This window comes from Silurus meridionalis, chromosome 17 (genome assembly GCF_014805685.1).
Source record: "Silurus meridionalis isolate SWU-2019-XX chromosome 17, ASM1480568v1, whole genome shotgun sequence".
NCBI classification, from domain to species: domain Eukaryota; kingdom Metazoa; phylum Chordata; class Actinopteri; order Siluriformes; family Siluridae; genus Silurus; species Silurus meridionalis.
This window is the reverse complement of record NC_060900.1, coordinates 15,488,650-15,516,605: the sequence shown is the minus strand read 5'-3', so window position 1 is coordinate 15,516,605 and position 27,956 is coordinate 15,488,650. Positions and strand designations below refer to the sequence as shown.

General features: G+C 40.4%; 1 protein-coding gene across 3 annotated transcripts in view; it reads right to left on the bottom strand.

The window, feature by feature from the left end:
* ptch1 (patched 1) overlaps nt 1-27,956 on the bottom strand; it is a 48,829-nt gene that overhangs the window by 4,617 nt on the left and 16,256 nt on the right. For all 3 annotated transcript variants that reach the window (XM_046871168.1, XM_046871170.1, XM_046871169.1), the window contains exons 12-22: nt 25,346-25,471; nt 19,883-20,001; nt 18,441-18,831; nt 17,435-17,744; nt 14,247-14,389; nt 10,554-10,737; nt 8,466-8,746; nt 7,109-7,246; nt 5,920-6,062; nt 1,710-1,809; nt 84-395 (exon numbers count right to left, since the gene is read on the bottom strand). In XM_046871168.1, coding sequence (XP_046727124.1) covers nt 84-395; nt 1,710-1,809; nt 5,920-6,062; nt 7,109-7,246; nt 8,466-8,746; nt 10,554-10,737; nt 14,247-14,389; nt 17,435-17,744; nt 18,441-18,831; nt 19,883-20,001; nt 25,346-25,471 — 2,247 coding nt within the window. The remainder of the gene's footprint in view (nt 1-83; nt 396-1,709; nt 1,810-5,919; nt 6,063-7,108; nt 7,247-8,465; nt 8,747-10,553; nt 10,738-14,246; nt 14,390-17,434; nt 17,745-18,440; nt 18,832-19,882; nt 20,002-25,345; nt 25,472-27,956) is intronic.

The following is a 27,956-nucleotide window of genomic DNA, read 5'->3' as shown; positions in this document are numbered from 1 at the left end:
GCACATTTTAATGCTGTTAAATACAAGACATGAGGCCTAAAGAATATTATATTGCACTTTAAAAAGAATGTCCTTTCTCTTACTGGGTGAGAAGATGAACTGCTTTGCTCTGTATGATTAACATTTATTTCGGGCCCGATGTTAATCTGCATGTTATCACATTCGGATCTAGGGCCTCTCCCCCTACTGGCCTGGAGGTTGTTGTGCTTGAGCTCCTGGCTGACGCCCGAGGCCGTGGAGTTGGAGCTGTATTCTGAGTCTGACGAGTCTGAGCCAGTTCCAGTTGTTGAAGTGGTGGTGTGGTTGGGCTGCATGGTGAAGTGTACCACTGGAGGATAACGTTCTGGAGTTGGAGTTGGAGTTGGCAATCGGCTACGTCCGTCCACCGGAGACACCTTAACACACACAAACAACAACAACAAGAAAAAACATTAAGCATCTTTTACTTCTCTCAGTGTTGTGTGACTAGTAACAACACCGCACATAACCGACTGTGTGTACAGACAGATATCCACTAGCACAGGGGTCTTCAACTAAAATTGCTTAAGGTTCAGTAAATGAATCCTCCTCGCCAGCTGACGTCCGGACAATTATATACCTAAAAAAACCTGAATTGCTGTTTTTTGCCAGACTAAAGAAATGAGTGTGGACATTTTTATTGGACACATTATAAATGAATAAATAAAAGAAAAAGCTAAAGTGATTTTGTTTCTGCTGAACTGAGATTACAGATCATAAGTAATGAACGCATGCCTCACTGGTTAAAAAACAAAACAGAAATCTCATATCACAACGTCACACTTATTGTCTCTACATAACTAAATGTATCTAATGTTTAACGTTGCTCGCTTCTATGCTTCATGTTGCATTGGTAAAAATATCATCAGCATTATCATTCAGAAACACAAACAGGCAAAGTGCCAATGTTGGAAAAATGAAAAAGTGCAAGAAACGCTTTATCTGTTCATTTGTACAGTTCCTTTAAGTCCAAATAAAATCTGTAAAGGGCTTATTATGTTTTCCTAAAATCCACTGTATTCTCAGTGAACACTAATATGCTCGTTGTTGACTGCTGAGTTTCTTCAAGGTGTCTATGTTTAGTTTTCTAATGGTGTTTAATGTTTCTACTTTTGACAACCGCAACTCCGAGCAAATGAGACACGTACAGGCCTCATACCCTTTTGATGCAGGAAGAATAAATGCGCATTTTTCCATCCATTCTTCTTGAAAAACTCTTTTTTTGTTGAGAATGCCATTGTTTTTCACTCAGTGAAAGTTTCATCTGTTTGCGCATCGCTCTGTGCTCGCTTCACTGCATGTCTGATCATAGCAACACTGAGCATCGTGTCTTGATCTGCCTGATATAAATGAGATTATATTAAAAAATAGCGTTTGGCATATATTTATTTCATTGTGTGAAAAGGCTTTGCGGTCCCGCTGGACGCATCTTGGGGTCCGGAATCCCCCCTTGCACTAGCATGTTGTGAAACATCACCAAATCACCAAGTTGACTGAGACCATTATAACTATAAGTATTATTTTTTCCTCCTCAATCAAACGTCTTGATCACTGCTATAGATAGGAAAAGGCTGAAGTGGGTTCAGGTCAGAAAGGAGCTCGGTGTGTGGAGCATGTCTCTGCATAGGTGTATGCAGAGTATATGCTGGTGCCACACAGGATGGATGGATTGACCTGAGAAATCCTCTTACCTCAGGATAAGGGCCGAAGTAGGACAATAAGACCGGGAGCAGCACCAGGCCATTCAGGACCCCCAACACGGTCAGGATGGCCAATACAGCAAAGAAATACCTACAGAAACACACAGACAAGTGTTTAACATGGAGGAAACTCTACAGTAAACCTCTTATACATGTATGACCGTAAATAATTTGTAAAAAACATATGTATTATGTTACAGAACACACACCAAGGAACCCCCACACACCCTTCACCACATACTCATAAACAGGAAATAATCATTAAGCTCAAAAACTAGTTTTACCTTCTGAAAGTCTCCAAAGAGGGCTAGTCTTTTAAGAGAGCAGGACAGAAAAGCTGGAGACATAATTAGTTGGTTAATTCAAAGGCATGGAAAAGAGGGGGATGAAAAGAGGGAGAGTTTTCTTTTCTTTTTTAGAAGGGGTAAGCAGAGTACAAGCAAACATAGGCTAAAGCAAAGTGGGAAGGAATGTGGAGTAGAGGACTTGGGAAAAAGATGAATCACAAAGGGACAGGGGCCTCTTTACCTCGCTCTTAAAAAAAAGAGGAGTAAAAAGAAAGAAAGAAAGCAGAAGCAAACAAATGAAATGAAGGGTATAGAATTTAAACAATTTAGTCTAGGAGGAAGAGAGGACGAAAATCTACGGGCCCCTCTTACTTGGCCTCAAGCTCACAGTCACTCTCTCTGTCTCTCTCCTCGCTCTGTCGCTGTCTCTCTCTCTTTAAGCTGCTGAAGAAATATTCCTGCCTTTCACAATCCCTTGGTCTAATTAAATCTTTGGAGTATCAGGTAAGACCCTCCCCAAACCGCCTTGACAAATCCCCCCTGCCATATTCCTTCTCTCTCTCTCTCTTCATTATACATAGCTTTACTTCTCTCTAGGCCAGCAATACATCTGTGCAAACTACAGCAGCTCAGATTTCAGCTTCCATCTTTCACCTAATTAAAGAAATGCTCATAAGAGGCTTTTTAAAAGAATTAGAAGAAGGAATTTAGACCATATAGTCTCCTCCTTCTCTTCCTCTCCCCACACAATGGACATGTAAAGGTAAGCATTTGTTCAGTCTCCAAAGCAAACCACTGAGAAATGGGTGACACCAAGCCAGAGCCATCACTGAAAGTAAGTTTTCTACAATTGTGTGTGTGTGTGTGTGTGTGTGTGTGTGTGTGTGTGTAATCTCCTGCCAGTTGATATGCAGCACAGCTGGGCCTCAGACTAAACTGCACTTCCTCCACCAGGCTTTCACACCTGAACAATGTCCAGCTGCAGTCACACAAGGAGAAATCAATCTCCAGCCCTGTAGTTTCACACTGTGCATGTGTATGAGATGGCTTTTTTGGTCAAGTACACAAACCAAATAAACCGGAGAAGGAAATTCAGATGCGTTGAAGTGCTATAACAGAGCTACCAAACATTTAACGGTAGGGGTGTAACGGTACACGTATTTGTACTGACTGATTTCGGTATAGGACTTACGGTACAGTGCAAATGTGTACCGAATGCAATCCTTGTTTTACCTGCGTAACGTTTAACAGGTAAAATCTAAATTCCCTCAGGGAAGATATTAAGTGGTGGACAGCAAGTTTGTTTAGCCTCCGCCTCATGGCTACATAATCCAACCACATTTGTACCACGCATACGTGAAAACTCAGATTTTGTTCCTGTCATCGCCAACATTTTTTACGATATGGATTCTTTTGCGTTTTATGTGCAGCTTCAAGAATTTTTGCCATTTCTGGCATTTCCACATATCAAGGGAGTGAATGAATGAATGAATGAATGAATGAAGGATGAAAGGAATAAATTCATTTATGAATAAATAAATTGAATGAATAAATAAATATTTATATTATTATTGTAATATTTATAGATTTATTATTATAATATTTATACTATATCATAAATATTACCCAAATGGGGGCTAACAAATTTGTATAATTTTTTTCCCCATTTATTTAATTTAATCAATTTAATTTGTGCCAATTTAATCGATTACTCAATTTAATTTACATCATAAAAAAGTGTATTGCATTAATTTAATTAATTTTTTTTAAATAATAAATTATGTTAAAATGAAGAGGCAGTTGTATATTTTGCTTTTCTTTCCCCTGACTGTACCGAAATTGATCTGAACCGTGACTTAAAAACCGAGGTACGTACCGAACAGTGAATTTTGTGTACCGTTACACCCCTAGTTTAAAGGATTAAGCCACCTTAATATGCTTTACAATATCCATGAATCAATTCAAAAGTGCGATTTTTTATATATATAACTTGAGCAGCAACAATCATCCTTATGTCAAAACATTATTTGCTAAATATATCAAAATGTCACTACATACTGGTGCTCTAGTATTCTAGTGTTCAGTTCCTATTGTAAGTGGTTGCTCAATGGTTAAGACATTAAACTTTGGATCGGAAGGTAGCGAGTTCAAATCCAGTAAGCTGCCACTCTGGAACTGTGTAAATGCAAATACGAGTTGTGCAAGTTTGCTTGCTCTTACACCCATACAGTGGATTCAGTGGACTGACACAGGGCTTAGAGAAACATTTGGAACAGGAGCTCAGACGTGTGCACCTGTGTTGGCATACTGGTTTACTGCACCCACCACTATGAAATTCAAAATGACTGCCTTGTCCAAACATTTAGCTCCAAAGGTCTGAATTATGGAGGATTTTACTCAGTCAGTAGATTCTTGATTGAGCGCACTGTTTGAGGAGTGCGATTTTTCCACAGATGAGCGATATTGCCAGAGATGGAGACAAACAACAAAGAGCGTTTCTGTGATGAACTGCACGGTCCATTTAAACGTATCATGTGCCAAAGTGCAACTGAAATGTGAGTTTCGAACGGCAGCCGAGGGCCGTGCCTCCCCAGTGAAAATGACTGAGCGCATACCTTGCTGAGCTTCACGTCTCAACTGTTTGGACTCAAAACATTCAAAGCCCTGACAGGGGAAAGTCAGGGAAACATTTATTTCTGCAAGGCTAGACAAATACAGAACCCACTGTTTACTTTGTTTTTTTGGGGGGTTTTTTTTCATTATTGTCAGGAGCCTATGTATGTGTGTGTGTGGGAAGAGGAGGTTGTTTGGTGAAAAAAACAGTGCTGATGTTTCAATGGAGGCTTGTGAGTTACTTTGGCTTTACTGTGGTCTGTTGAGATGCAGTTATGTGTGTGGGGGGTTGTTTTGATGGGCAGCAGTGAACAGTTCAATTGAATTGAATCATTTATTTTCAGGAACTTCATTTATTCCTTCGAAAATAGAAACAGTTTCAATCTAAGACTGGCATAATTCCCACCTCGAATACATTTGGAATCGCTGCTGGATTGTAGCTCGTGCATGTCTCAAAGCCAAAAATGGCATTCGCTTGTGTTCCGGCAGTCCATAGCGTGCGTTTCTAAAAATGTATGTTTTTAACCACATGGAATCAATAATAATGTTTGTTTGTCTGGGTTGTGAAAATGGTCAAAATGATGACAAATGTTTCTATAGGGAAAAAGGCCCAAAAGAAACAATGCAGCAAAACACACAAGACGAAAATAAGCATGCTCATGCAGAGAGCTGGGAGATTTACATATCATTTAGGAATCATTAACAATGTCCTGAAAAGCGATATGCCTCCTTGCGTCGGAAAGCAAGTGGTTTAAACTTAGCAGCATAATTTCAACTGTTTTCAAAGAATTAAAAAAAGTTATAATTAGGCTTGTGCGGTGTAACAATTCATTAATTTACATTACTGGCTTTTACATATATTCTGTATGCGCTCTGCAGTTTCACATCGGAGTACAGGTGTAAGTTATCCCTCGAAAATATGACAAACATACTCTGAAATTGGAAACATGTTTGGTTTTCATCCAATTTAAATAAGTCTACAATGAAATGTCAAATATTTTTAAAGATAATGCTATTATTAATAATATTCGGACAGTTTTCTCTTTTGCACCAGTCCCGAAATGCTTGTCTTTTTATGGTCTGGACGAGTGATGAGCAGGAAATATTTACATCACACAAGCCTACTTGTAATAATCCAATAAATTATAAAAACAATAGAGTGAAGAATCCTTGCGTTATGTTCACTGGCTGATGCAGAATCGTTCGTCATTTTGACATCGACTTAACTGAACAAAACATAAGGGTCCATACTTGAACTGGTTGATACTTGATTCTGAATCAGCGTGTATGTGTGTGCTTACTTGACTATGAAGTCAAACTCGGATCCTGCCAGCATGAGCACTCCAAGCAGGGTTGAGAAGGCTCCGTCCAATACAGGGGCGAACATGTGCTCCAGGGCCAGAACCGCCCGCTTATTCCTGTCTCCTATGGCAGTAAGGAAGGCCTGTGTGGGGCACATGGAATTTAGAGCACAACCAGACCTGCATTTACAGCGCTCTTTTAAAAATGAGCGAAGTTTACTGATACAAGCTTCAACATATAGAAGAATATAACAGGGTTGAGCTTCTGTATATCTAACGAGGAGAAACTTGGACACATCTTGGTCCACACCTTTAAAACACTTCGAACTCTTATGCACGATATTGACAAATGTTTGTGGACACATGAGCATAAGATTTTTATGGGATTTTTTAAATATACTGTTACACATTCAGTTAATATTTGCTGTAAAAATAACCTTCACTTTTCTAGGAAGCTGCTCCACTAGATTTTGCAGTGTGCTTGTGGAGATTTGTGCTCATTCAGTCACAGGGGTTTTAGTAAAGTCAGGTACTGATGTAGGCTGAGAAGGTCTGAGGCCAGTTCCCCCCAGAGGTGTTCAATAGTGTTGAGGTCAGAGCTCTATAGTATAGTATATAGTAAGATTTTCCAGTCCATATAAACCATATCTTCATAAAGCTCACTTTGTGCACAGGTCGGGTAATGCTACATCATTCGAAAACATCTTATACAATTGTGCACCTCCAACTTTGTGGTAAAAGTTTGGCGAAAGAAGCACATAAGGTTGGAAAAGTCGGGCAGCCGAATACTTTTGTCTGTACAGTGTACATCTCAGAAATGTAGACACATTGAGACACCTTTTTTAAATAATAAAAAAATCCTTTTTGCTATCACTTAATAGGTTTGTAGGACTGAACTAACAAAAATCTGAACAGACTTTTCCAGAATCTTGTGGATTATATTGAGGTTATTATTGGAGCAATATATGGGAACAAGTGTGAAATGGAATGTTCAAAAAGCACAAACAAATCTCATGGTCCGTATAGTCTGTTTTTAGAGAAAAATATTTCCAATTTGTGTTTGAACAAACGAATGTACATATGTATAGAATCATAAAAAAATATTTAGCTCATTTTTAAGAAGTGCACCAATTACAGTTGAGAGGCACTGAATGGATTTGTGTGTGAATCAGAATGAGATCGGACTCACCAGCGCCACGTGGACGGTAAATTCCACACCAATGCCCACAGAAGCAATGAGGATGACCACGGGTACGGCGCTAAGCTTGATGCCAATCAGCCCCATCATGCCGAACAGCTCCACTGTCATCAGAGACAACACCAACACCTGGAGATCGAAATGTATCAAAACTTCATTCAGGGCAGAAAGATTTAATTTAAAAGTCACAATACTAAACAGTAACAATTTGTAGCTACTTTTAAAATGGTGCCTTGTTTTTCTAAATCACCTAGTAGTTTTAAGAGTGTGAACACGGCAAAGAATGAGATGAGGGTTTTGGAATGTTTGAGTGCACCTCGACCCCTAAAAAAATAAAAGCGGCCCGGCTTGCCATGTACAAATTTCCGCGAGGGTGCTTAATTTGGACTTAGAAAGAGGAAAGTAAATGCCATCATCAGTTGATGAGTCTCGAGTTACTTAGAGGCCCTGCTGCCTTTGAAGAGGGATAGAGGGGTAGGGGTTAAGGGGAAAAGAAAAGACAGTGCTTTGGGGGTAGAGGAAAGAACAAGTGAGGCGGAAGCAATGGCTGTATGTGGGGGTGGATAAAGGGGGCTGCTGGTGGCCCAGGACAAAACCGGGATAGTAAAAGTGAAAAGCAGCGTGGTAACATTCTTTTTTCATCTGTCTTTGTAAAGCTTGGTGGATGAAGTGGCTATTCTAGAGAGGCACAGTGACTAAAACACAATCTCCTGTGCACAAAACACACAACAGGAAAGGAAGGAGTGCGAAAGAAATGTATACCTCCTAATAAACTCATTGTATACAAAAACAGAGCCAACACATCAAGGAAACGCTAGCAAAGGGCCGTTTTCATACACAGAGTGTTGCAGTTGCTGTGGTAACCTTGCTGTTTCTCCACGTTTTATTTTAAAGAAAAGCTCCAAAGTGCTCCACATAGACTAAACAAACTCGATCTGACAGTAAAAGATAAACACAAAGACTGGAGCCACAAAAACACACATTCTATAAAAATGGGACTCCTTGGAACTTTTTCCCAAACGACCCCCCCCAAAAAAAAAAAAAAAAAAAAAACACAACTAACACAAACATATTGTAACTTCACCTTTTACATTTTATATTAAATGGAAGTTCCATGAAAGGTTGCACTGATAACATAGATGACGTCTAAGCACTATTGTTTGCCTACTTGTGCTAAAATCTTAATAAAAATAAAAAATAAAATTTCTTTGCAAATGCAATGAACATAATTTCATATGTTCGAACATGAAAAGACACACAAATATTTAATTCTATATTTATATAATGTCATTTTCACAGATGCAAAGGAAAAAAAAATTGGGATAAAGGCAGATAAAAGACTACTTACAATAATGCCAGCGGTCCAGGGGTTAAGCAAGAAGACAGCACACACGAGAAAGGTGCAAGCAAGCACCACGCTAATGAAGAGCAGCAGCCAGTGGCGCAGGCCGACATACTGCTCCCAGAACAGGAATGGGTATCCGTTTGGGTAGCTGGGTACACCCAGGCGACTGTAGTTGTTGCAGATGGCGCGAACGCTCTCGATGGCCTCCACAAACTGGGGCGTCTCGCGCAGCCCGTTGAGGTAGAAGGGAAACTGTGCGTATTCAATAGGTTCTGCCGCAGGAACTATAAAAACAAAATGATCACAAATTCAATTATTAAAGTAAATTTTTGATTAGCAGTATCTTTAAATTATAATCAAGCACTAATGAAACAGGGGTACTGCTGTTTTCCTACACAATAAGATAACGTATGTATATACAGTTCAATTAAACATGTTGTAACTACCAGGCCAACTCTACCCTCCGTCTGGCTTCTTCTACTCATCATCCGATTATGAATGTATAAAATTAAGCACAAACAGATATGCTTCAGAATGACACAAAGATTTCCTCCCAAGCCTTGAGGAGAGAAGGGGCCAAATTACCAGCTATCAGACCTCAGCATGAAGCTGAGTGTCAGCCCTGACAGTGAACTGTTGTAATTATGCTGTCAAAAATAGAATCTTGCCACTACTTTCCAGAACAAACATGCTCTCACACAGAGCCTTGTTAACCACTCAAACATACACAGCAGGTGTGTGGCATTCATATATATATACAATATGAGTACACAGGTATACAGGTATTCAGTATACAGGTATTTCCCCAGTTACTGTGATTCCACTTACGTTTTCTCAATCTTACGATAACGATATCGATAAGATTTTTATATTTTCAATATTTACATTTTTGCGTGACATTTAAATTTCCGTATGCTCCGTTGGGACGCTTCCAGGATGTACGCATCTCCACGCTTTGTGAGCGGCCGACTGTGAAATTCTTTTCTGTGTTTTTGGTGTTTCAAAGCCAGTTTCAAACTCTTGTCTCTCTCCTTTTCTTTGGTATTGCTGGACACTGAAAAGAGCGTGTCCAGTTCTGCCCTCCACTCGCACACTGACGCCTAGCCACGTGACCACTGCCACATACATACGTGGTTTTTCGTACCTGTTTTGCTAAATGATGTAGTGTAATTTGTAAAATTATTAACCAATTACAGTATTCAACCCCAAACTGATTAGCATTCTCTAAGACTCCTGGGTAGGCTAGGCTATGTCTTGACTTGTGTTGTTTACAATGTTACAAAGGTACAATGCAGTCATCGGAACGCATATCTTAAGTCGGGAATACCTATACAGTAATCCCCCGTTTATCGCGGTGGTTACGTGCCACCCCAAAATTCTATTTCATGTATACAGTACTGTACTGTATAAACATTTTACTTCATTTTATTAAATAAATAATTATATTTTTATTAATACATTTCATTATTTTAACGAATGCAATTCCGCGATAAACCGGAGATTCAAACCACAGAAAACAAGGGATTACTATATATATCTAATGTATTTAGTTTTTATTTTATTATTATTATTTTTTTTAACATTCTTTTTCAATCTTCAATTTGTAGTCCACGAGACATCTTGAAATTTGCACCCAACATGCCAATTGTCACCAAAGCTCAGAGCTTTAGTTACGTTCCCACCGCTGACTACTGTCACACGAGGATAAAGTGATGTCCTGTGTGTAAAGGGAGTATGCGTGCATGTGTTTTGTATGGACCACTCTGTAAAATATGACTGTGGCTTAGTGTAATCAGCACTATAAATTTCCATTAAGACAGAAGTTGGACATCAGATAGCTGTGCTGCAGAGGCTCTGCTATGGAAAAGCAGCAACCTGCAGCTTGTCCCTTCGAAAAGCTCATTTCAGCTCCCAATACAAAAACCAATCTTCTAAGATAATATTATATTAAAATTGTAGCTTAATATAATCCTTCTGTATTCTTTTGTAATTCTTCTGTATTTGACATTTAATAATAAAACGTAATTTTTTTTTATACTGGCCATGCTTTTGTCATAAATCAGTATTATTGTATTACTGAGTATTACTGACTCGTGAGCCTGCTGATGGAAATTGAGTCGGTGCGGTCGTGGATCCACTCCGGAGGATGAGGCCGGATGTTGGCCTGAGAAGCTGCATAGGCCACTGGATCATTACTGACCCATGCAGTCAGGTAGATGTAGAAAGCTTTGGGGTTAATAATCCCATCTGCATCCACCAGCCGGTGTCTGGTGAGCTGAAAAAGGAAAAACATAATGTCCACATTATAACAGAACAAAAAAAAAGGAAATACTATCCCACACTGCCGGTAGCAAAACAGAGAAGAGATATTTTAGCGGGAAGCCTGGACACTTCATAGCTCCAGCAAGCATGTCGGTTGGTGCACTGGGAATTTAAAATTGCCCCTTCATTGTAAATGAGTGTGTGCATGGTGCTCTGAGATGGACTGGTTTTACATTCATACACACTGAATCTGAATAAATAAATGGATACCATATATAAATGAATTTATTTCATTTCTATATAAATGAATCGCGATTAATGGTACGATTGTCATGAGTTAACTCGTGATTAATCACAACTTAATTGCCCATTTTTATCTTCTTAAATGAATACTTTTCAAGTTTTTATTACTCTAATCAACATAGGCATGTACAAATATGGATGCTTTAAGCAATTATTGGTAAAACCATATTCAACATAGAGCATAAGGACAAAATATTCTCGTAATTGTTTTAATGTAATTATGGTGTTTTAAATTACGTAAATCATCCAGACACCAAACGGAGCCTTTGCTATGTTTCCTCAGGAATGATTTAAATTGGCGGATGTGTGCATCATGGCGGACTTTGGTGCTTGATTTGAGTTGTGGCGAATCAGTAAAACAAATGTTTAGTGATTTAAAAAGAAAAAAATTCTATTAAGTTTATGATGTTTTTTTTTTTTTTATCTCTGAGTAAAGAAAGGACGTCGTGAATAAATGTGTGTGGAGTTAAAGGGTTTAATCTCGCCTGTTTTATATTTATTGATTTAAATAAAAATGGTCAAACTGAAATGTAAAATTAGTCAAATTACTGCCATTAAAATGAATTTGCATTAACGCTTCAGTAGCACATTAATTTTGACAGCCTAATATATATAAAGAGAGATATAAAAACTTTATTGGTTTATCTGTTTATTAGTTAAATCTTACACAAATTCTGACAGAAGCCTAAAGTACATTTCTTTCTAAGAAAATACCATATACAGGTAGACCCCAACCTTCGACGTAGAGGACCGAAAAACCGGTCGTAAGTCGAAAAGAGTGACTACGCAGACATAAATAGGCACTGTAAACACATTTAAAAACATTTTTTACATAGTACAAATAAAGTAAATTAAAAAAAGAATATATATACATAATTGTTTATATGTATATATATTATATGTATTTACAGGCCCATATCCCCAGTAAGGGCAGTAATTAAGATTGCGAAACAATTGGAGCTGTACTAGCTTAAGAATGAGGTGAATTATACAGCATTAAGTCAGCTAGTATGTTTGTTTTTTTTTGCACCTCAATCTTATCCAGGCTGAGAAAAGTCAACCAGAACAGCACTTATCTTTCCTTCCCTCCTTCCCTTACACACTCCTTGCAGGGGGGCTTAGTGAGTTACCTGCTGAGAAGGTAAAACCATTACGATATGTTGCTCTGTGCCATATGCACTTTTCTGGACAATAAATCCACAGTCTCTCAGTCTGGAGGTGGTGGAGGCTCTGTGTGTGTCTGCTTGTGGGAAAATATGCGTGTGTGTGTGTGTATATACAGTGGGTGGGGGTAAAGAGAGGGAGAAGGAGAGAAATTGCTTGAGTTAGCGTAACAATAAAAAAATTGGCCAGAGTCCCTGAGTGCGCCTGTGTGCAGTTAACCTCGCTGTTAACACAGAAGGAAATGCCACCCAGCAAATGGAGGAGAGCTATAAAAATAACACAACATCTGTACAAATGTTGCTAACACTTGCTTCTCCTGACCCCTATGGATACCCAGGATGCCCGGCGCCACAGCAGACTCCTACCCGATGGAAGTTCCGAAAGCCATAATGAATTGAAATTTTTAGAAACATAGTGTTTCAAATGTCCCCTAAAAAAAAAATCATTATTACATAAGCTGTGGATTAAAAAATACTGCTATATAGAAATCATATAAAAGTTTCCATCACATATAGTATGGTGACGAAAAAAAATGACTAAAATAGAAAAATATATCTACATAATGTCCTCTTAATTGTTTAATTACTTACAATTCCATTTAATTGAAAAATATATATTCTTAAAAAATATCTCTCACATACATACACACTAACCAAAAGACAGCAAAAGCTCCATGTCCATTCAAAGAAGACATGGCAGTAGTTCTGAGAGAAAAAGAGAAGAAAGATGGGTGGAATGGGGAGGGGGAAAAAAAGTGAACTTGGATTCCGAAGATCTGGATCGAATTAAGCAGCAGGATACGCAACAACTGTATGTCTTCAAGCTGTCACGGGAAGCCCACAGTGCGAGGCCGGCGGCCCTCTGGCCTGCTGCCACCCTTCTTCACTCACAGGCACAGGAAATGACATCACAGGGCCGCACACCAACACGGGCAGGCTGCCTTCGCGTCCCCCCACCACCACCGTTCCTCCATCCCCGACTGCACTGGCCACTGCTCAGTACAACGACCACACTTAAACTGAGAGGGGGATTGTTCCAGCGTTCCAGCTTTCGTGGAGGAGTAAACATGCAGACAAGACAGCGTGCATATCGGCCTCACTGGACCTCTCTTATTTACACTTCCCTCTTGTCTGCTATTTCTTACTGAGCAGTAACTGGAAGCATTGCAAATATGTTAACCTGTCATTTTTAATGTGTGTGTGTGTGTGTGTGTGTGTGTGTGTGTGTGTGTGTGTGTGTGTGTGCGTGCGTGCGTTTTTGTGAACAGTCAGATGATGCAGGAGCTTTTGCAAGCTTGAGTTTGGGCCTGAACCATGCCAAAGGGATACAACGGTTTCAATGAAAGGCTAATTGCTTTTTCAGAGGTGGGTTGCAGCCCCATCGAGAGCTTTAAATTCCTGTGTTTGGTAAAGCAATCAGTGTAAAAGAGGGAGAGAGAGAAAAGAGAGAGAGAGAGAGAGAGAGAATGTGTGGAGGGATGGGGAGACAAGAAGAGAAATGGAGGCAGAAAAAAAGAGAAAGGACACAGAGAGTGAGAGAAAATATACATTCATAAGCCACTAGTCCTACTAACATTTAAAAGCTCTTCATGCATCACAAGCTGTGCTTGGAGAACTCGAGATCATAGGTTCCATTAGAAAGCGTTGTGGAGGAAGGACACGTTAAACGCTACCCAAGCAGCTAGAACACCAAACAGCCTATTTACAGATATGCCAGGACATACATTTATCCACGTTAATTCTACATTTTGAAGCCCGATAATTGCATAACGAGCCGCGATTGAAAGCTGCTCAGGGTGGCGTCACGGTCTTATGTTTCCCTCCATGCAGAGCAATGTGCTGCACCATAAATGTAGATATATAGGAGCAATTTGTCTCTGACGCTCAGCAGGGAGCACCGCTTTCATGTTGTTGAAGCCTCTTTCACGACTCAAGGGCGAAGGAACTGAAGGATTCGGTTCAGTATGTTTGGAGCAACCTGGAGCCTATCGTGATTGTCGCGTGTTTTGAAATTGTTTTGTATTTTTGGGAAAAAGAAAGTGTTTGGGACGCTCACCAGGTTGAGGTTGATCGGCTTCTCTCGGGATCCCGTCTGCACCAGGAGCTTGTACGCCAGTACGCCGTCGTCCGAGCCGTTTTCGTAGTCCTTCTGGGTGATCTTGCCTGCCTCGTAGTCCTTATCGAAGGCATCCTGGAGACCTGCACAAACAAACACACACACGGATGTTGATCAAGGTACCTGACTACCGAAAAACACAGATTATACAGATTAAATGTGTTTTGGGAACCATAATACACAATCTTGCATTGTATCATGAACTTTACTTGCATTTTCTTACATTGTTATTCTATTTTAATAATCCATTGCCACATCATTGGTTGGTTTGGGTGCATGATCACAGTGATGTTAGTGTCCTTATAGGTCATGGATTGCAACAGTTTATTAAAAAACACATGACTTTTTTTTTTTTGGCTCAGTATTAAAAAAATATTATTTTCAAGAATCTTAAAATAAATATAAATTATATTAAAATTTTTCCATATATTTCCAATCTGCATCTAAAAAAAAATGAGTGGAATATTCTGGAAACAAACACACTAATGCCTAGAATACATGCATAAGATCTGAAAAGATCCCTGGCTGCGAGAACTTGACAACCCCTACACAAACAAACCATGAATCCACATTGTTACCGAACATAATTATTAGTCAATTCATTTGAGAAAATACGCTAATATAATAATATTCAATTTGTGGCAATTAATAATTAAACTTGCTGAACATGATTTGCTTTTTTCAGAAGAAACATGGCAAGATATTTGAAACAAGATTCATTCAACTTCAAGTGGTCTACGGCATGCAATTATCCAATTTAATGTAGTTCACATTGGACAAAAGCAAAATGAGCTAAATCTTCAGTAAATATTACTCCTTGTTGTAATAGGTGTGGAGTTGGGATAGTTAATTATGCATGCATATTTTGGTAATGCCCTAAGATTGGTAATTTCTAATTTCTATCTATTAATCCTTCTCCAATTCTTGCAGTATTTATCTTAACTGCAGAACAATTATACAAAAAATATAATTTACTTTTTCCCTTAAAGCTAACTAATAGCTAGGGGTCTTATATTGCATAAGTAGAAGGACAAATCTTTTACTTTTAGTCACTGGATTAGGGATCTTATGCAGCATCTTGCACTAGAGAAGAATCGGTTAGTAGACTAAAGGCTGTAGTCAAACTTAACTTAGTCAAAATACAAAAGTGAGTACACCCTAAGTGATAACAGCTGTTTGGCATGGTGGAGGTAGCATCAAGGTCTGGGGCTGCATGAGTGCTGATGGTACTGGGGGGGTGGCAGTTTGTTTAGGAAAACATTGATTCCAACATGTACTGTGACATTCTAAAGCAGAACATGATGACATTAGAAACTGCGCTGAATGGCAGTTTTCCAACATAATAATGACTGCAAACACACCACCAAGATGACAACTGAAAAGCTGAGGAAGCTGAAGGTGAAGCTGATGGAGTGGCCAAGTACGTCTCCAGACCTGAACTCTATTGAGCACCTGTGGGGAATCTTCAAGCGGAAGATGGAGAAGCGGCATGTGTCTAACATCCCGCAGCTCCGTGATGTCATTATGGAGGAATGGAAGAGAATCCCAGCAACAATCTGTGCAGCTCTGGTGAATTCCATGCCCAGGAGGATTAAGGCAGTGCTACATAACAATAGTGCTCACACAAAATACTGACACTTTGGATAGTTTTGACATTTTTACTTACGGTGTACTCACTTTGTTGCCAGCTAATTAGACAATAATGGCTGCATGTTGAGTTATTATTAGAGGACAGTGAATCTATACTGCTGTACAAGCTGCACATTGACTACTGTAAAATATATTCAAGTTTAATTTCTATAGTATTATCCCTTGAGAAAATGGTTCCTGAAATGTGAGGGGTGTACTCACTTTTGTGAGATACAGTATATATATACACACAATAATGATCATACAGTATACAATAGATCAAGAATGTGCATGTTATTATGTATAATAATGGTGCGGGAAGGTGCAATTGTGCAACGGGGAAATTAGTTTTATTTAAATTGTTATTATTTTATGTAAAATATCAATAAAAACACTTTTGTGTTCAATGTCTCTGAATCTCACTTGCATCAAACATAGAATTATTTGAACAGCTTACACATATACACATACTCATCCCACCACTAACATATTTTTTGCTTCTCTTACGCTTGCTTGAATTGTCCAACAAGGTTATTAACACTGTCTCTGACTGCCTTTACTCTGCACTTACACACACTCTTACATACACTCTCTTACTATGCAGCCAATGGAAACATGGGCACAAATTAAAAAAATAAATTAAAAAACGCTCCACAGTAGGACCATAAAGAAGGGATTCAATCTTGGTAGCAAAACTAGACCCAGCGACTCCCTGCGTGTCAGCAAAAAAAATTACAAATAAATTGGGATGCAATTTAGGCTTTTAGCAAACAAAGGGGGTTAACACTCCCAAACAAGGCTGAGAAAGATGGAGAGACAGTGAGAAAGAAAGACCTGAATGGGGTTTTTACATAGAATACATCCCACCCAGGATTACCCGGACTTCCAGCGTGCGTGCTGTGGAGCATTTCTACGCATCGCAGCAGCTGTAGAGACATGCCCTCAATCTCTCTAAAAATGTACTTTTATTTAAGTCACCTTCCTCTATTCAATACCTGGCTTTCTTCTCCTGGTACTGTAATTTCAAATTTCCCGTTAATGAAAAGCCCCCTCTTTTTCACTCTCCCTCTCTGGAATGTTAATCTGCCTTGGTAAGTCATTAAATGTGTTATGGCTTAGAGGCTTCGGAGAGGGATTTATATTTGTGAAAAACAGATGAGCTAATCATGGCAGACTGATAGAGGGATTCTTTAAAGAGACACACACACACCCACACAAAATGAGAGCGCATCTGGATTCTGAACTGTCAGTTATTAATGAGCAGCCCGACCAGTTTAGACGGTGAGTGATCTCGACGCTGACTGATGCTGACTGAGAATGGTGTCCAAGAAAGATGCAACTAATTGCGATGACTTCAGCGAAACACATGTCTACAAACAGCAAGTAAAGCAATGGCAACCGAACTGAGATTTTACACACAAACCACACCTTAATGCTCAACAGTCGAGTTGAGTTACGGTATGCAATATTCGCGGTGGACACGCGTTCTGTGCCGTTACCTTGCAGCCAGTCACGGAAGTAGTGGAGCCACATGAGAGGCAGGTGTCCCCGTTCGTCACGGAGCACGTATCCGACCGTGCCGAAGCGCTGGTGGAGCTCGTAGAGCAGAGGCTGGGCCTGGGCGTAGTCTGCACGTTGTGTCACCACGTACATGTTGTAGAAGGAGAAGTAGTGGAACTGCGCACCCAGGAAGTCGTACTCGGCCGTCTCGCGCGGTACAATGTCTGTCAGCTCGAGGCCATCCCTTACCCGTGTGGTGCCGTACAGACTGACACACAGCAGTGCCAGGAAGAGCACAATCACCACCACCTGGGACCACACACAGACAAACACACACACACAGTGATGAGTCACATTTTGGCTTGAAACAGAGCTCCAGTCTTTATGACTGCCCCTCTGACACAGAAGGTGTCTGTGGTTTTTGTAAAAGGTTTTTATTTAGAGCAAAGCGGTTGCACAAGTGCTAAATTCTTCAGCTGGTTTCCATTCACCTCTGTCCTTCTATCCTTCTCTGCAGTAGATTAAGTCCGACCTGGCAAGAAATTCTCACTTAATACGTCCAGGCTCAGTGACTGCCAAGGGTCTCTGGACTCGACCGAGGGAAGTTCACAATCAAGTCCAAATACCCAGAGAGTGCACATTCTTGTTCTGTTTGTATATTTTGAGTGTTTTCCATATATATTTATTTAGAGCGGGTTAAAAAAAGGAGCAGAATCGTGGAATGGTTTACGTAAGAAAGAAAGAGAGAAAAAAAAGTGGGGGGTCCCGAAGAACACGCCTCAAACCCTGTGCTCAGAGAAATCACAGAGGGAAAATTCGCTTCTCAGATATCACAACTTGGACGGAAGTTGAGGTCGGCGATTATTACACTGGGCCCAACAGTGGCTGTTTCGGATGTTGATCTCTCAATGTTCTGGTCGATCGAACTAATGAATTTTGCTTTAACTGAACTTTTCTGGATGGGAATCGCTAAGATCTAACAGGGTGTCTTCGTGTCCTCTTTACCTTTGTGGTGGGCTGCAGCAGAAAGGGCGCGTAGTGTTTTTCTGCAAACGACGCGAAGGTCCAGCGTGAACAGGATGGCTCCGTGTGCCCTGATGCCACCTCGCCGGACTGGTTCAGGAGGTCTCGTGTGGAGCTGGTGTTGTTGTTGTTGTTGTTGTTGTTGTTGTGGTTGGGATGGAGGGGCTGCACGGAGATACGGGAGTGCGGCTCGGCGGTGGTGTAGTAGGCTTGCGTGCGCGGGTCGTACTCGGTGCGCAGCTGCACCGTCGACTGCATGGTGATGTGTGTGTGCTGAGAGAAGCCGTGGCTGCTGTAGGAGGGAGGAGGTGTGCAGTGGCCTACATCGCCCAGCACCTGGGGCTCCAGCTGGATTACACGGTTAGAGCACGGGCTGAAAGAGAGCGAGGCGAGACAAGGTAAATCACAATCAGTGCCAAGGAATGTCGTGCTTCTGAACGTGTCTCATTGGCTTATCGGCTGGTCAAACCTCTAGGATTTGAAAGCGATAAAATGTACAAACACACAATGCTGTATTATGTGTCTTGGATACATGATAGTCTGTGTGTGTGTATGTGTGTGTGTGTGTGTGTTTGTGGGTATTTATTTATTTATTTTATTTTTTTAAGATAGCAGGCAAAAATACGGTTTTCCTCTCACATGTAGCACAGATGTGTTTTGCAAGTCAGTCTGAGCACCAAATTTGACATTAAATCTAACATTTTAAACTCTGATACAAATGATGAGGTTTGTGTGTGTGAGTTTCCACCACATCCGGCTTTCATTTATACACATTTGCGCTGAAAGAATTTGCTATTGTGAGCAGTATGTGAAAAGTGATGGCAACCGACAGTAACAAGCTATGGCTACCGATTAGGAGGCAAGCGTTTCAAGGAAAACTCGAGGCTTCAGGTTCAATTTCCTGAATGAGCTCGGGAGCACGGTGGAGGAGTTTCGAGCGCAGGCAAAAAAAAAAAAAGCCAAAACGCAATCGTGGGTTTATCTTTCTCTCTTTCCAGCACTGTGTACTGAGAAATGAAAGCAGCATGAAGAAAATGCTTCGAGCAGCTATTACATGAGGGTCGGGCCCCTGGAGATTGATAACTACAAACTCACACAGAGGATTACAACACCACGCCATAGCGTGAAGCAGTAACTCATACCATACCCCCCAAACACATACACACAAGCACCTCAAACATATTTACACAAGTATACAAGCTCACAAACAATACACTACGCACAAAAGAAGCTATTAAACCTGACTGTGTGTAGCTGTGGGTGCTTGTGTGTTTTTCTGTAGCTGTCTAACAGAACAACTGCCTCATGAGACTGAGAGATTTATGGAGCGATTTCATAGAAGTGACATTTTACCACCATAAACATGTGCCTCTGTGTGTGTGTGTGTGTGTGTGTGTGTGTGTGTGTGTGTGTGTGTGTGTTACCTGATGAAACAGCAGAAGATGTCAAAGCGGCGATCTTCTCTGCGATACAAGTCCATGCTGAGTATAGCGGGAAAGATGAGCAGCACCATGGCGAAGTTAAACACCACCACAACTGCAGCCTGTGACAAACACACACACACACACAAACACACACACAGTACAACATGTTAAATCAGCTCAAACACACAAATAATAGAACATATACTGCCTGGTGATGCCCAAACCGAACTGCACAGACTAAACAAATTAGGTTTCGGCTTCAAACATCAAGAGAGTTTGTTTTCAGAGTTATATAGAGTATAGAGTATATATATATATATATATATATATACAGTGGAACCCGGTTATCTCGCCCTCGGTTAACTCGACAACCCTATTAAGTTGACGTTTTTGAAGTGGAACCGCCAAATTCTCGCTTTGTCTAAGCATTTTTTATCGGTTATGTCGACTTTTTTTAATCCGTGATGCGCTTTGGGAAGAAAAGCGCAGCCGTTGAGAGAGTGCCGGTGGGAAGACACGTACCGAGATACACATGCGCGATAAAAACGACCGCCGTGAACCAACATATACCAACAATAACGGACAGTGAGAGTGTGGAAGTTTAAATAGGAGCTGGTGATGATGCTAAACGAGCACCATATGTACGATTGAACCCGGGAGCTTCAGAGAAAGCGGCCGAGAAAGCACCTGACACGCTGAAGGGGGCGCCGAAGGGGGCATGGCAGGTGGATTCCTGACAGATATGTACTGTATGTATTTTTATAGCATGCCTTCATCAAACAAATCGCGGCAACGCTGTTGTGTAAAAAACCCCTTCAAAAACACGTGCATGCATATATATATATATATATATATATATATATATATATATATATATATATATATATATATACATACAGTGGAACCTCGGGTTACGATTGCCCGGCATACGTATAATTCAGGTTACAAATCGCAGTTCATAAAAAATGTTGCCTCTAGTTACGAGAAATATTTTTGGATACGAGCGGTGCGCACGGAAAAATCGCAGGCAGGTTAGTTTTTTACATATCGCCACGTGCTCTCGCTGCGCTCTCGTGCAGCACATACACATCCGCTCGTCGCTCTAACAGTGTGGAATTACTGAACTTTAAATACTGTACGTATTCCTATCACCATGCCGCCAACAAAGTAGCCTGATGGAAATTCTCCTTCCAAACAATAACTCTCCCTCCTCCCGCTTCTACGGACGTCGTCTCCATCATGCACGCAGCAAGACTTCTTAAAGGTAAGGTACCATTTAAAGATTTATTTTTTATATGTTTATATGTTTTTATATGATACGATTTCAATATAACATGTTAAAAGTAAATAATATTAGTGAATATTGGCATTATTTTTTTTTTAAGAAACACCTTTTGGGTGTCCAGAACGAATTACCGAAGTTTCTATTCATTCTTATGGGAAATTTTGTATCGGGATACGAGCTTTTCAGGTTAAGAGTAAAGTGATGGAACCAATTAAACTCGTAACCCGAGGTTCCACTGTATATATATATACAGTACAGACCAAAAGTTTGGACACACCTTCTCATTCAAAAAGTTTTCTTTATTTTCATGACTATGAAAATTGTAGAGTCACACTGAAGGCATCAAGGGCTATTTGACCAAGAAGGAGAGTGATGGGGTGCTGCGCCAGATGACCTGGCCTCCACAGTCACCGGACCTGAACCCAATCGAGATGGTTTAAGGGTGAGCTGGACCGCAGAGTGAAGGCAAAAGGGCCAACAAGTGCCAAGCATCTCTCAGGGAACTGCTTCAAGACTGTTGGAAGACCATTTCAGGTGACTACCTCTTGAAGCTCATCAAGAGAATGCCAAGAGTGTGCAAAGCAGTAATCAAAGCAAAAGGTGGCTACTTTGAAGAACCTAGAATATGACATTTTTCAGTTGTTTCACACTTTTTTGTTATGTATATAATTCCATATATAATTCCACATGTGTTAATTCATAGTTTTGATGCCTTCAGTGTGAATCTACAATTTTCATAGTCATGAAAATAAAGAAAACTCTTTGAATGAGAAGGTGTGTCCAAACTTTTGGTCTGTACTGTATGTATATATACATACATATATATATATATATATATATATATATTTCGAGCATTTTGTTTATATTGGAGAGAAATGTTTTGAGAGAAAGACAGAGGGAGAGAAAGAAGGAATACTAGAAGAGGAAAGTTGCATTCTGTGCACGCAAAGTGGTAAAGCTGGTGAAGAACCTCAAGTGACACAAAAGACAGAAGGAAAGAAAAAGCAGGAAAGAGAGAGATAAAGAGAGAGAGAGAGAGAGAGAGAGAGAGAGAGAGAGAGAGAGAGAGAGAGAGGGCATGTCTGGTCTGGTCAGCTTGTGTGGGTTTTTGTGTTTTTCGTTCTTTGGGTGTAGGCTGGCTCTGTGTTCAGCTGCCAGACCACACAGAGAGTGCAGCAGCTCAGTACAGCCTGGAGGTGCTGAGAGAGGCCTGTACTTCCACACACACACACACACACACACACACACACACACACACACACACACACACACACACACATACAAACGATGTCTTCTTGTGTTTGCGTGTTTTTAAGGAGCTGAAATGATATGTGTGTGAGTGCTGTGCATGAGTGATGTGTGTGTTCTGTGATGAAAAAGTGAGTGCACAAATGACTGCTGAAGGCATCCAGCAAAGAGACGGAAAATAAAGAGGGCGTGTGTGTCTGCAGGGGAATTGAGCTACAGAAGAGAGTCTGTGAAGACTTCTACACACACACACACACACACACACACACACACACACACACACACACACACACACACACACAGCTGCAAACTTTGACTGCAGTATCTGTAGACTTTTGCCTAAATCTAATTTCTCTCACACACTCACTTGCATACACACACACACACACACACACACACACACACACACATCCTAACATACTAACCAGATAACTACCAATATTTATTCCACAAAATACATTTTACTAATCCACTAATAGATAGATAGATAGATAGATAGATAGATAGATAGATAGATAGATAGATAGATAGATAGATACATAGATAGACAGACAGATAGGTAGGTTGGTAGGTAGATGCCTTTAAATAAATCAGCAGAGATGAAAGCAGCTGGATTTTAGACTTTTATCTGTATTCTCATTTACATTTTACATACATGTATTTACATAAGGACCTTGCTCAAGAGCTCTGCAGTGGCAGGATAGTGGTGCTGGAATTTGAGCTTGTGACCTTCCGATCCAAGGGCCTACGCCTTAACCACTGAGCCACCACCTTCTCTCACCTTTCATTCATTCATTCATTCATTCATTCATTCATTCAAATCTTTGTGTAAAATTAGAAAGGAGCACAAACTAGCCACATTTTTACTAATTGGCCTCAGGCTTCTGGATCCTACTGTACACTTCCTTATCATACATTAATCTACATCAACACAATGCATTAATTCAGACTGGAAAGAGTGCGAAGGAAAAAAAAAAATCCAGATTTTATCTTGCGCATCTGCACGGCGGGAAACAGATAAGCACAAAAAAAATGCCAGGCGAGAAATACAGAAAGCTATCGCGTTATGCCTTGGAAGACCGAAAGAAATGTAATACAGGAAGGATGCAGAATCCACTGTTTTGACTCTGGGTTCATCTGAGCAATGAGAACACACACGCTGGCATGTGAGGAGTGCTGGGAAAAGTACAAAAAAACAGTGCGTTCTTAGATATGTATTTGTTTCTTGGTTTCTCTCCAGTATGCAGGTGAAATGAAGGGTAGAAAGAGAGAGAGAGAGAGAGAGAGAGAGAGAGAGAGAGAGAGAGAGAGATCTTTAAATCTTTTGGAGGCTGTCTGGCCTGAGACCAGTGTGTGTATGTTTTGTGTGCTGCTGAATAGCTGCCAGCTGGACTGTAGTGCAAACAGTGTAAACAGTGCGGCGTTTGACAGACGGTGTGCGATCCATCCATCGGCAGATGCTAATACCAGATACAGTCTGTGTGTGTTATTTAACCGCAGCTATCCGGTGCATTATAATGACTGACAATGCACTATAATAGGATATCACTATTTAAAGGAGCACTCTCTGGCAGGTAGGTGCTTCCATGTGACATTTTTTTTTTAATATATAGCCCACAGAAGGTGTCGTAACTGAATGAAAGCTATCAGTGATTTAGAGTGATACACACACACACACACACACACACACACACACACACACACACACACATATATATATATATATATATATATATATATATATATATATATACACTGACACGATGTATATGACTATATCAGCATACAACAGACAAATTAGCTTGCTACGCTATACAGTCGATCATTCCAGATTTATTTACTTAATTAGCTCATCTATTATGAGCGATTCCTCATGATGTGGTGCTTCAAACAACAACAGCTCATAAATGCTCCACACTTGGATACATTATATTGACAAAAGATTGTGGACACCTGACAATAAGATTCCTATGTCTATTTTTTAACATCCCATTTTATATTTGGTCCCTATTCGCTCTTATAATAAACTCCACACTTCTGGAAAGATATTCCAATAAATTTTGGAGTGTGTTTGTAGAGATCCTTTGACACAAGGGTATTTTTAAAGCTCTATAGCAGGCCACTCAAGATCTTCCACCCTAAGTGAAAGAGAAGCCACATCTAAAAAGTGTCCCAATATTTTTTCCATATAGCGTATGGAGTCTTCTTTTCTCCTGACCTGCTTTTTAAGGATTCCCTTTGGCCTGAAAAGAAAAAGGTTAACTCATGCAGCTGTACTAGAAATACCTGAGTTAACAAAAGGTCAGTCAGATACACGCCGGCTATGTGAAAACTCTGCTGCATATTTGATTTGAGCTGCATATTTTCCAGCTGTTATGTAGTGTGGTCTGCTTCACCTATTCCCCTTCAGTTAAAAGCTGCTCGGCCCAGATCCTGCACCACTTCCACAACACAAATCAACTCCAGCTGTTTAAAATCACATGCACACACACAATAACCCTGCCAGACCTGAGCCTCTAACAACCTCCCACACAGAGACCACAGAGCACCGCCCAACCCCCACCCCAACCCTCCTTCCACCTCAGGATTGAGTTATGTGTACTCAGGCTACAATGTGGACGCACAGGGGCCGTACCACTAATCGAACCTGGTGGGGGGGTGGGTGTTATGGGCTTTGCCAGCCCTCGACCTGTCACACGCTCCATTTGATGAATGAAATCAATAAAAGTCACCTGGAGAAAGCTGGTGCCAATGAAGTAGAAGGCCTCACAAACGCAGGCAAGCGGACACAGGAAACACTAATAGGTTTAATAGTGATAGGAAACCTCCTGTGTAACTGACTTCAAAATACCCAGGAATCCTTTTCACACACACACACACACACACACACACACACACACAAAAAAATCACACAAGCCAATTGGACATACCTGTAGAGAGAACGCCCGGAGTGCTGGAATGGGAATGAGTGCAGCCATAAAGAAAGCAGTGATGTTACTGATGGAGGTCAAAGCCACGCTGGCCCCTGTTCTCTTCAAACACTCGCCTGTACGGTCCTGCAGTGTACAGAAACACACTGTGTAAAGCTTGAGTTCAAAAAGCGTAAATGCATCATGGTAAAGGGGTTAATAAATAAGAGGAATATCAAAAATATATCTTTCATCTAACTGCTTGTCAGACAACATTTTGTAAAATTACAACGTCGACCCGTTTAGCGTACTTTACTTAAAAACTTTACTTTAAAAAAAAAAAAGTTTCCCTGTACTTTTTCCATGTTGTTTTTACTTCTCGTGTCTTTCCCGTGTTTTGACATGCCTTTCCATGGTCACGCTCTTACATTAACAATAAATTCTTGTTAATGTGTAAATGCATGCTGTCTGAGTTTTTTCAGTATCTGTGCATTATCAATGTTCTGCTGTCAAAGCTCGGGGTTTTTGTGTCGACTGCAGAACAGTTATACTTGTTTTTTTAGTGAAATGCTTGAATCTTTCAGTCTTTGACAGCTCTCACGTTGCCATCATTCAGTTCGGTCCATGCAAATATGCAGTTTTTAAGACGTGTGCATCAGGACTGCATTCCCATGAGAAGTTCTTACTTTTATGTAGATGGTCAGAAATGCAGTTCGGAGAGCAAAGAGGGTGTGTGTGTGTGGGGGGGGGGATTACACAGCCAGTGTGAGTGCATATTTAGCAACAGCATTGCCTTATTTAATTATTTATTCCAGAAAGAAGAAAAACAAGAGGCTTGAGCATTTTGCCTTCCATCAGTCACGCTTTCACAGGTTCAAGTGGAGTTCATTTGAACTCAGCTTGAAAGATCTTTTTTTTTCCCATGTTCAGGCTGATCTCCTGGATTGTTATGGCCTAAGCAGTGGTCTGGTAACAGCAGGAGAAAACAGTCCCTCACACAGCGCTATATGGTGAGAAGAAACAGCTTGTTATATACAGTATCTTCATAATCTGCTGAATTATGAGCAGAAAAGTATCCACCCTTGAAGTCAAAGAGCACTTTGGGGGTTTTGTCCTTAAATACATTCCTCTGACTCGGTACGTCCGGTTTTAAAAATAGAAAACAATTTGCTTTGCCTTCATAAATAAATAGACATCTAGCGTTTGTATTTTTTATTTACAAAAATCGTTTGCCATTTCTAATAATCCTGCATAACAAAAACCTGCTCACACACAGCAAAGCCTATGTTTCTGCCCAATGTAACTGTTTAATCTGATCAGCTACATAATGAGCATGAAGCATCCGCAAAGGTTTGCCAAAAAAGGGAGGGAAGGGTCGAGAGCTCCTCTCGTCAGGCACAAAACATGCCGGCACATAACTTAGCAATCCTACATAAGCTTATTTGGCACGTCTTCCTCCTCATGTCATCTCGGGGAGTTTTTCCTTTCCTTTTCTTTCGTGCTTTTTTTTTTTTGCTCATTAGGGCTCTAAATCTACATCCGGATTACTGTAGAGCTACTTTGTGACAGTGTCTGATGTTCAAAGTACTATACAAATAAAACTGAATGGAAATTGAATAGAAGTGATCCTTAAAGTTATCTTTTGGTCCTTTCTTCTGGCCTCATTTTTCTGGACTTCCTTTTTTTCTGTTGAAGTATGAAGCCAGGCAATGTGTGGTTCAAACACCTATGTATATGAGTTAATTCAGGTTATATTATTAATCCACCCTACAGCAGCAGTATTCCTAACTAGTGTTATGATATGATATAATGTTATGATGTGCTCTGGCAAATAACGCTTTATAGGATAATTGACCCTACAGTAATTCGAAAGCCAATGTCAATTCTCCAAACTTCCTTTAGACAAGGCCTTCGTGAAAGGTGTGTTATTTATGTGGTGCGCTGCTGAGGGATACTTTATCTTTCCTTGTTTAAGCCCTTTTAGCTGCTAGTTCCACAAGAGAGAGCCTGCAATCACTGAACCTGCCATGACAACTTAATGAGCTGAAGTCCTGATGAAAAGCTTTTCCGTTCTAATCCACTATTATGTGGCTTTTTTTCAGCAGGAGTGCAAAAAAAAGAGAGAGAGAAAGATTTATTTCCCTCCCACTCCTTGTACCGCGCTCACACAGAAACATTTCCATCTAACACAGGAGATAGCCATTTAAACAGTCAGCTTGGGACCACCGAAATGCAGTTGGCTCATTGTCTTGTTAGGATAAGCTCTTGTTTTTTCTTCAGGAAGCTATTCAGATTGTTACCCGGGATAAGAGTGTTCCAAAACTCCACCTCCACACACACACACACACACACACACACACACACACACACACACACAGTGGCTAAAATGAAAAAGTAAGAGAACTAATAATTGTATGTGAAAGAGTGTGTGTGTGTGTGTGTGTGTGTGTGTGTGTGTGTGTGTGTGTGTGTGTGTGTGTGTAAGTGTGAGTGTGTGAGAGAGACTGTTTGGAGGGGGTTTCTGATTATGCAGGCTTGGAGTAAAGCACTGAGAATGTTCTGGACCACACAACGTGTGATTAAAGTCAGAATGACTCTGCTCTTCTCCCACAGCGTATTGTTTACTCTTTCT